The following is an 11209-nucleotide window of genomic DNA, read 5'->3' as shown; positions in this document are numbered from 1 at the left end:
TATAGTCGAAGTACAATCATTGAACTAGTCATCTTTCAATGGCATTATAGTTAGTTATACTTTTCAGCCATGCTATTGTATCCTTGTATTAAAAGGGACAAAGCTTCAAGAAGAGTCATGGCTTTTGTGTAAAGATACATATCTGGCCAAAACAATTAGGCATATTCCAGAGATAGAGGGAAAAAAAGAGAGACTGATACTCAAAAGCAAAACTACATTTAATGAACAAGTTTAAATGGTGTATAAAAATACAAAATTAGTTTTGAGAAAGAATTGGGACTTTCCAAGACAGATAAATAACAGTGCATATCTACCACATGCGAGTAGCACTACCACATAAAATAAGCACATTCTACAGCTGTATAGGAGATCTCAGGAGAATTACGCCTAGTTAGTTTACATAAACCAAGCTATGAGTAATAGTATAGTTTTGATACAATCCATATCACAGTATATGGCAACATTTACATAATGTGAATTCAATAGTACAAGCCCCCTGAACTTTAACAGAACAAAGGTTATGGTAGGTTACAGGAGAAAGTAATAAAAATAGTCAACAATAACCAAAAGAATGATAAAACACATACAAATAAATTAACAAAGAGAAATGACCACTTCCCCTAACATTCAATCAATCCTGAAGATTAAAGGAACATTAAACAAACTTGAGTCCATGTCTGATGCCTTTATACATGAATACATTACTAATAGGGTTGCGTAGTAAAGCTTTGATCAAACCATGGTGACCAATCTGTATGTTGAAATAGCTGTCGTCATACACTGAGTGTAGAAACCATTAGGAACGCCTTCCTAATATTGAGTTGCTCCTTTTGCCCTCAGAACAGCCTCAATTCGTCAGGGCATGGACTCTACAAGGAGTCGAAAGCGTTCCACAGGGATGCTGGCCCATGTTGACTCCAATGTTTCGCACAGTTGTGTCAAGTTGGCTGGATGACCATTCTTGATACACACGGGAAACGGGTGTATCAAGCGTGAAAAAGCGTGAAAAACCCAGGAGCGTTGCAGTTCTTGACACTCAAACCGGTGCATCTCACACCTACTACCATATCCCGTTCAAAGGCACTTAAATATTTTGCCTTGCCCATTCACTCCCTGAATGGCACACATACCCAATCCATGTTTCAATTGTCTCTAGTCTTAAAAATCCTTATTTAACCTGTCTCCTCCCCTTCATCTACACTGATTGAAGTGGATTTAACAGATGACATCAATAAGGGATCATAGCTTTCACCTGGTCTGTCTGTGTCATGGAAATAGGAAGTGTTTTGTACACTCAGTGCTAATATTAACCATAAGCAGAGAATAACATACTGTATATTGAACATGATAGCTTATGGAATAATGAGTTTGCATTCATTTGGCATGTGAGCTTGCACATCTAGATACAAATATAACAAATACATTGACTGAATGTCCACAATTAGGCTGCACGCATGCATTGACAGAGCTCTGCAATACCCCCCCACCGGGATGCAATGTAAATACAGGCTTGAGTCTATTTCACTGTAGAATAAAATTCTAAGACAATGTCAGTGTCAAATAAATCTTACCGTGTTTTGAATAACATTTAAATTATATGAACAGTAGTGAATATGCATGAGGTACAGAACAAGAAAACACATTTCTTGAAATAAAAGTGAAGACAGAAGTAGCCTACATGAGGGATGAGGGAGGGGTTTAGATTAAAGTTACCTTGTACTGACAATTGTATAGAACCAGCCATGACAGTTTTGGGACATGTACTAAGAACTAAATGTTGGTGGCCTATTCACTACGTTGTAGTCTTGTCCATTTATATTCAAAGATATATTCAGAACTGTACAGTATTTTGCGCCAAACAGAGGCAAAGTGACAGACAAAAATAGTGTTATTATTTCACCCCTAAGGTCATCATGCTAAAGATGTAGATGGATTTGTACAACCGAGTCCTGCAGGACTTGAACAGTTCTTGGAAAGCGTCAAACCTAAAGTACAATTACAAGGCATCAAATCTCTCAATAGGAGAAAACCAGGGAATCTTTTTGGTTGGCCCACTCAGCTAGTCTTTTGACATCATAGGCCCAGTTCCATTCAGCATCTTAGCCACTTCCCAGAACCCCGTTTGTGTTCAGAGATTTGAAAGGAATAAATAAGTGTCCACTATACCATCACCTTCAGATATGCTCTAAGGGGCTAGGAAACTAAATGGAACTGGTCCGTAGACTGAGATAGGAAGTGCTCAAAAAGTGCTGCTCCAAGGTCAGTTTGTGGGTTTTAGCTTATATTGGTTCAGGTGAGGACTGGCGATCGAGAGCACTTACATCAGGATCACTGCTTAGAGGGCCCACTACAGGCTCCCTCAAACGTTTGAATATGCTTTGTACGTACATCCAAAGACACTGAACAAGATCACTGGCCTTACATATTAAACGTGCACTGGAAAGAGTATAGTATCAATACCTCAACAGAGTACACCTGGCGCACAATCAAGGGTGGATATGACATTGGTTGTGTACACGTGTCCCTTTACAGAAGAATAAGGCTCTGGACAAACTCTTTAAAATTGCATCATTTCTTCCCACTTTTCAAACCTCTGACATAATTTGTCACATGGCATTTTCTACAGCTTTACCCTAACAATATTAGGTGTCCGATCAGTGACCATGTGGCGTAAGGGAAAGAAAAGAGAGAAAAAAAGAGAATGCATCCTTTCAGAAAGGGACCAGGGCCGATGTGTGTGTGTTTGCGCGCACATATATGTGTGAGGTACAAGACAGGAGAAGGCAGTGTGGAAGGCTGTTCTCTATCCTAATGGATATGGCTCTATCCTAAAGGATATGGCTCTATCCTACTACAAAATGTACAGTTCCAGAGGTCTCCATTTCTCATACAGCTTTTGTGAATCCAGCATTTCATATTGAAAACAAATTGTGAATATTCACAATCTCATAGCACTCAGAGAGAAAGAATCAATATTTGTTAACAGATATAATAGAACAAACCTCACTGCATCCTGGTACAGAACACAGCATTTGATAAGTCGTCCAGCTGCTCTTGAATAGAAAGCAATACCAGTAGACTGTCTTGAGAGCGCTCCAGGACGTCATAAAATCCCAACGGTATCCATCTGACTTCTTTAGAGTGTCATGTGACATTATGACATCAAATCCCCACTCTTCCTTCCCCTCCCCTAATCTTCTTTAACCTGGGGGGGCGGGGGGCTGTTCGGTGGGGCGTGGCGCATCACGTTCGCTCTGCTCGCCTGTGCTTCCTCCTCTCCTTCCTCTTTTGGCTGGTGCTGCCGTTTCTTCTGGCAGCAGGGCTTGTAGAGGTGGGGGTCTAAGAGGACCTCTCCGAAGCGTCCCTTGTAGATGATGCCACAGCACACTTTCTGCCTAAAACCCACAGAGGACGGTCAAGACAGCAAAGCACTATAGTGAGAGAGGGAATCAAATAAAACAAATGTACCATGAAGGAGGATTAAATAGGGCTAAGGAGTTCATTTTTATTTTGCATTTATTTAACCAGGTAGGCCATGTGAGAACAAGTTCTCATTTACAACTGTGACCTGGCCAAGATAAAGCAAAGAAGTGCGACACAAACACAGCGTTACATGGGATAAACAAATATACAGTCAATAACACAATAGAAAAATCTATATACAGTGTGTGCAAATGTAGTAAGATTAGGGAGGTAAGGCAATAAATAGGCCATAGTGGCGAAATAATTACAATTGAGCAATTAAACACTGGAGTGACAGATGTGCAGAAGATGAACGTGCAAGTAGAGATACTGGGGTGCAAAGGAGAAAAAAACTAAAAAAACAATATGGAGATGAGGTAGTTGGGTGGGCTATTAACAGATGGGCTATGCACAGGTGCAGTGATCTGTAAGCTGATGTTTAAAGTTAAAGAGGGAGATATGAGTCTCCAGCTTCAGTAATTTTTGCAGTTCGTTCCAGTCATTGGCAGCAGAGAACTGGAAGGAAAGGCGGCCAATTTGGCTTTGGGGGTGAAATATACCTGCTGGAGCACGTGCTACGGGTGGGTGCTGCTATGGTGACCAGTGAGCTGAGATAAGGCGGGGCTTTACCAAGCAAAGACTTACATATGACCTGGAGCCAGTGGGTTTGGCGACGAATATGAAGCGAGGGCCAGCCAACGAGAGCATACAGGTCGCAGTGGTGGGTAGTATATGGGGCTTTGGTGACAAAACGGATGGCACTGTGATAGACTGCATCCAATTTGCTGAGTATAGTGTTGGAGGCTATTTTGTAAATGACGTCGCCGAAGTCAAGGATCAGTAGGATAGTCAGTTTTACGAGGGTATGTTTGGCAGCATGAGTGAAGGATGCTTTGTTGCGAAATAGGAAGCCGATTCTAGATTTAATTTTGGATTGGAGATGCTTAATGTGAGTCTGGAAGGAGAGTTTAGAGTCTAACCAGACACCTAAGTATTTGTAGTTGTCCACATATTCTAAGTCAGAACCGTCCAGAGTAGTGATGCTAGACGGGCAGGCAGGTGCGGGCAGCGATCGGTTGAAGAGCATGCATTTAGTTTTACTTGCATTTAAGAGCAGTTGGAGGCCACGGAAGGAGAGTTGTATGGCATTGACGCTTGTCTGGAGGTTAGTTAACACAGTGTCCAAAGAAGGGCCAGATATATACATAATGGTGTCGTCTGCGTAGAGGTGGATCAGAGACTCACCCGCAGCAAGAGCGACATCATTGATGTATACAGAGTCGGCCCGAGAATTGAACCCTGTGGCACCCCCATAGAGACTGCCAGAGGTCCGGACAACAGGCCCTCCAATTTGACACACTGAACTCTGTCTGAGAAGTAGTTGGTGAACCAGGCGAGGCAGTCATTTGAGAAACCTAGGCTGTTGAGTCTGCCGATAAGAATGCGGTGATTGACAGAGTCGAAAGCCTTGGCCAGGTTGATGAATACGGCTGCACAGTATTGTCTTTAATGATGCATTAATTATGAGGAAATACAGCATCTGAACCCAAACTGGTGGAGTATAACATGGGATGTATTCATTTGGGCAGACCGTAGCAAGGCATTTTGCAACAGAAAACGAGTGTTTCTCATTGGACAAGTTCATGTAATTCCTCATTAGTTTCAGTCTTTTTGGTGCCTGATAAATATGACCCTGATTCCACCAGACCAGCCATTACCTTTTCCAGTAGGTGAGGTCCAGGAAAGAGAAGACTGGCGAGTGGGTGGCACCTGGTGAGAGTTCCACGTCCGAGCCCTCGTCTGATTGGTTGCTGTAGCTTGGAGAATGGGCGGGGGAGGCACTGGAGGTGGTGCTGTGGGCGTCAGAGTCTGTGGGGGCCAGGCAGAGCACAATCAGAAACTCTTCTCAACTTATTCATAACATAGCAGACATGGTTCAGATATACATCTAATATTCATTTTGGAATTAGTCCAAAAATATAAATCGAGGTCTCTTGTTTCACAGCCCTTTAGGAAGGATAAATAATGGAGAGAAGAGTTGTGATACATTTACTTTTGAAACACCAAAGTCTGCACTTCACAAGGCAGCGTAGCCGGGAGACAGAGTATCAGCTGCTTACTGTGTCTCTTGAGCTCCTTCTGCACTCGGCTGATCTGGCTTGGCCTGGCTCCCCTCTTCATCTTCATCTTCTTGGTTCTCACTGTCGTCTTCCAGCTTGACCCTGAACCTTTAGCATCAACAACCTGTGACACAGGAGAGAAGGGTTGAGTGACATCAGAGCAGGATGGATGTCTGTTTCCAAGGTAACTGCATGAATGTATAGAATGGCCTATAGGAAACACCCAAACAAACAGGGTGCACTGCATCTAAGAAAAAGTGGTTATTATACGCCTACAGTTGTGTCAGTCACTCCCTGTAATGGTGTTGTCTTAAGACTTATTATTTGCAATACTGAGAGTGGATGGGAGTAGGACAGGGAGTATGGATGGATTCTGAGGCCTTACATGATTCCAGTTCTTTATGGATCCGTCTGGGAGTTTCTTCCACCTTTTCACCAGGAGAACACAGGCATTACAGATCTCCCCAAAACGCACCTCACTCAGCCTGGAGAGACACATTATAGGGGAGAGAATGAGGATGAGTTTCATATGGAGAGAGGTGTGTGAGAGAATGAACGATGACAGCCTTGAAGCTCAGCGTGTGGTTATTATTATCCCTGCTCCAGTCAGTGGGAGTCGGTCAGAGCTATTTTCTGCCAGAACGCTTCTCCTGTTGACTCACATCACCGGTTACCATAGCAATGGGCTGACGCATACTGGCCCGGCCAATAGCGGAGAGGCAGAGTGACAAGGTGAGGATGTAAAACTCTTTAAAAATCTGGTTGCATACAAAAATGTCCTAGTTTGATAAACTCCATGGGTAAAATACTCAATTATTTAGGTTATTGCATTGGGAGTTAAAACAAAAACGGTCTCCAAAACGGAATGAATATCTAATTGCATTACAGAGTGCATGGCTGTAACAAGGGGTCGCATAGTCATTCGAATGAGCATTGACAAAAATCCTAAAAAGAATGCGATGACTTTACTGTCCAAATCTGACAGAGAAAGTCTTAAGGCCTCAGACCTCTCTACCCCCAGAGAGAAGCTGAGAGCTGGACCTGCCCAGGGTCTGAGCTCTTGGTCTGAGCCAGTGTATAGAGGAGTGGTCCACTCACCCGAAACAGCTGTGAAAGTCCCTCTCGTAGCGCTTGCTGTCGGTGAAGCGGGAGCTGGAAGACTTGGCCCGACAGATACAGCAACCATCTATGCTCCGGTACATCTTGGGCTTGTGGAAGCCAAACATCTGGGATATACAGGAATGAAGCAATGATAGCTTACACTCACATATGTTTATATACAATCTATGGATATGTAATCTGGCAAAAATGATGATGACACACCCATCGGTCTATTTCTTGGAGAGGATAGCCTAATCACTGATTCAACAGTATACAGGTCGGGCGACTAACTGTTTTCATTCAAAGGTTGACTGTTCATAAGAGTTTCCGGTCCCTGAACCATCTCTTCAGGAGAGTTCAGTTCACAACAGCATGGAATAACAGTCTTCATAATTCACGCACATGGCTGTAACTACATACGAGGACACAGAAGTCCGGACCTCGGTCATTTTGTCTAATGTGAAAAAAGACAATTTTAAAACCTTCCCACGACTCCCGTCTACACATCCCCCAAATAAACAAAACAACCCTCGAAGAATGACTGCAGAACTGGTAAGTCGTTTCTTATAGATGTGTCAGTCAGGTGGCTAGCTGCCGGCAGAGACTTCTTTTGCGGTAACGTTTAAGAGTTCTGGCTAGAATGACCAAACCAGCTAGAAGGATGAAGTAAGCTACCGTTAAACGGAGCCTACCTCAACAGGATACTTTTTTTTTTTTACTAAGTAGTCATAACTTTGCTTTAAAGAGAGTAAGTAGACTACTGAGAGATCGTGGTGAGGCTGAGGCGCGCGTGCAGGAGAACGCAGAGGAAGCACTCAGAGAGGTTAGTACAGTGGTTCCGAAACACTTGAGGAGTCAGTGCCTCATATGGGGCGGTTTTTTGAGAAAATCTGTAAGATTATCATCAAAAAAGTTACAAGATCAATATACGTCTTCCCTATAGGCCTATATTAAAATGCTAACAATACAGCTCTATAGAAATGTAATAATTTTCCATTTCATCTGATGCTACAGTGGGAATCATTTATCATACTTCCTCCCTGAACATTACAATGGTATAGCTAATAGGCTGTGCTTGTAGATTGACAGGTGAAACAACCTACAGCAGCCAAGATGATAACGGCCAGAGTCATTTTTGTTGTTCTCCAAATAGCATTTTGAAGGGTTTTAATTGTATAGAAAAGCAGTAAATGAGCTTCAGGACCTCACTAAAACCCTGGTTATTGGCCTGTTCATGCATTACTATGAACATAACACAGTCATAGGCCTGCATCACACAATCCCTGTGGAGACGAGCCCCCTTAATGCTTGCATGGCCCAGAGTTCCAGACAGAGAGAACTAGGTTATCATCACGTCAATGAGCCCGGAACAGGACAGGCTGTCCATGTACCGTGACGCTGTTATGCAACCACAGTGCTGATGCAACGAAAAGCCATGTGGTCCCGACTCCCTATAGCAAGGATGCGGGCATGTGGTAGCATCCATGTGATGCTCGATTGTCCGTGGTCACAGATCCGATTATGATGTGAAAATGGATAAAAGGGAGTTGATACATCGTGGTTAAAGCTTTTTTTGTTTCATCGTGCCAAAGAGATTAAAAGGTTAAGCTAACCGCTGTGAATGTAATAGCCTACCTACATTTAAAAAAAGAAGATACACTGCAAAAGCCATACATGTGGTCAGCAGGACCAGTCGTAAATCTTTAGCGCACAAACGATTGTATAATACCAGCTCTGACGTAAACGCAAAAAGAGAAATAAACATCCCTTTTTCAGGACCCTGTCTTTCAAAGATAATTCGTAAAAATCCAAATAACTCCACAGATCTTCATTGTAAAGGGTTTAAACACTGTTTCCCATGCTTTTTCAATGAACCATAAACAATTAATGAACATGCACCTGTGGAACGGTCGTTAAGACACTAACAGCTTACAGACGATAGGCAATTAAGGTCACAGTTATAAAAACTTAGGACACTAAAGAGGCCTTTCTACTGACTCTGAAAAACACCAAAAGAAAGATGCCCAGGGTCCCTGCTCATCTGCGTGAACGTGCCTTAGACATGCTGCAAGGGGGCATGAGGACTGCAGATGTGGCCAGGGCAATAAATTGCAATGTCCATGCTGTGAGACGCCTAAGACAGTGCCTCAGGGAGACAGGACGGACAGCTGATCGTCCTCGCAGTGGCAGACCACGTAACAACACCTGCACAGGATCGGTACATCCGAACATCACACCTGCAGGACAGGTACAGGATGGCAACAACAACTGCCCAAGTTACGCCAGGAACGCACAATCCCTCCATCAGTGCTCAGACTGTCCACAATAGGCTGAGAGAGGCTTACAAGCCCTCAGTCCAGCCTGTTGTAAGGCAGGTCCTCACCAGACATCACCGGCAACAACATCACCTATGGGCACAAAGCCACTGTCGCTGGACCACACAGGACTGGCAAAAAGTGCTCTTCACTGACGAGTCACGGTTTTGTCTCACCAGGGGCGATGGTCGGATTCGTGTTTATCGTTGAAGGAATGAGCGTTACACCGAGGCCTGTACTCTGGAGCGGGATCGATTTGGAGGTGGGGGGTCCATCATGGTCTGGGGCGGTGTGTCACAGCATCATCGCACTGAGCTTGTTGTCATTGCAGGCAATCTTTGTTCAGGGACACATTCCATTTCTCGTAGTCACATGTTTGTGGAACTTGTTCAGTTTATGTCTCAGTTATTGAATCTTATGTTCATACAAATATTTACACATGTTAAGTTTGCTGAAAATAAACGCGGTTGACTGAGAGGACGTTTCTATTTTTGCTGAGTTTATATAGGCCCAATAGCCAACATGCTTCGAAGGATGCAGGCGGGGCGACATGGTGCCGACTGTACACTGAACTGGTGATGTGCTTGCCAAATTTACTACGTTCAAAATAACTGCTTTGAATCGTTTTTTCATCAATAATTGGATCAAATGAAAACAACCACTGCATTGTCTACTGGTTTTTAAAATTACATTATTTAAGTAAAATAAAAAAAGACTTGCATGTGTCGAATGTACATCGATCACCACCCACCGAGAAAGCATGGTCCCCTCTAGTTCTCCTGCATCATAAACAGCATCTATATTCATACACAATTTGACCTTACGAGTACGAATGCTGCTTCTACCAGTTCGTAAAACCACCCAAAACAATTACTACCACGTGACACTCAACACCGCTGCTGCTATACGGCATCTTTCTCCATGTCTTTGTTTTCCGAATTATTGTGCGTCAGTGCGCAGTGGGAAGGTTCCAAACCCACCGCCGGACTGTAAACACATGCACGTTTCAGAGAAGCTGGTTGCTACCTACTTTTAGGAAGTTTATTAACACAAGTGTTAATTATTTAAAGTTAGAAGACCTGAACAGTCCATGCATGCAAACAAGTTACAGGGTTGAACAATATTGGAAGGGGACCAGTGGCATGTTTGGCGCTGAGCCACACACCCACCTACCACACAAATGTCACTCACACCCAAAATGTTTTACTCAGATTGTAATCGAAACTTGATAAAATAAAAAAGGTTATAACACAACGAAATGATTAACTCCTTGTCAAGTATTCTAGCCTACACTGTTTGCATTGAAGGTTTTGTTGATGCGGCGGTATGGTGTCTTGAAAACGAAACCAGCCTAGTCTACATAACATAAATACCTTATTTGAAAAAAAGAGTATTACATAACTATTTAAAATAGTGTAGGTTAGAATTGTTGTGTTGTTGCACAAAAACAAAACATTTGTTGGACTCTAGTCCTGATCAAAGAATGTGAGCATTCATTGTCACTGGATGCCAAGCAGAAGAAATGAGCGCCCAACACGAATACCATTTCCAGTGTGTCATTCGCGGACAGAAAACTGAAATAAACATGAATTAACTCAAAGTTTAAAACAATTTAGAATAATAAAGAAACGTTTGAATGGCTTTTTAGAGATATTTAACCATGTTAAATAGCCTACATCCTCGAATAACTTCAGGCATAATGTGAAGCTTGACAGACAGCCAATTCTATTTCAAACAAAGTAATGTCCTTACCTTTATTTATAGTCAATGATGAATGAGTTGTAATAGTTATAAAAAACGTCGTTAGTAAGCTATTTAAACTCATGTAACACTGAATACACCATTAACGTCCACACCGTTCGGATGTTGCCGTTTTACTTGCGTGTCTGGGGGAGAATCTCAATTGTTTTAGCTCGCGTCCTCTCTCAAATTGTTTTCAAAACCCATTGGAGGAAAATGTCAGAGGGGCGAGACCTCTGGCTCTCTGATCCAATGGGTTTTGAGAAGGAAGCGAGGACGCGAAGACTCCCTAGGAGTATTCGAGATGTTTACGCATGCGCGTTTGGCAACGCCACCATTTTCTGATTTTCTTCAATCAAACCAATTTACATACGGAACTGTAGTTTTGACTGCGTCTGCATTCTATTGCCCATACAAGGAGGGGAATTACGCGGGAAATGGGGGGTGGAACCAGTTGAAATCTGTGCGCTG

At 42.9% G+C, this 11209-nt stretch overlaps 1 protein-coding gene across 1 annotated transcript; it reads right to left on the bottom strand.

Moving 5' to 3' along the window:
- Window positions 1-200: 200 nt before the first annotated feature.
- LOC139565895 (SIN3-HDAC complex-associated factor-like) lies at window positions 201-10994 on the bottom strand. The gene is made up of 6 exons (XM_071386536.1): window positions 10751-10994; window positions 6681-6808; window positions 5968-6067; window positions 5583-5706; window positions 5181-5331; window positions 201-3395 (listed from the first exon to the last, which is right to left on the bottom strand). Exons 2-6 carry the CDS (start codon window positions 6806-6808, stop codon window positions 3191-3193), a joined length of 708 nt encoding a protein of 235 aa, XP_071242637.1. The 5' UTR covers window positions 10751-10994; the 3' UTR covers window positions 201-3190.
- Between the last annotated feature and the right edge of the window lie 215 nt (window positions 10995-11209).

The sequence above is a fragment of the Salvelinus alpinus genome, chromosome 37, assembly GCF_045679555.1.
Source record: "Salvelinus alpinus chromosome 37, SLU_Salpinus.1, whole genome shotgun sequence".
Classification (NCBI taxonomy): domain Eukaryota; kingdom Metazoa; phylum Chordata; class Actinopteri; order Salmoniformes; family Salmonidae; genus Salvelinus; species Salvelinus alpinus.
This window is presented reverse-complemented; position numbering and strand designations above follow the sequence as displayed.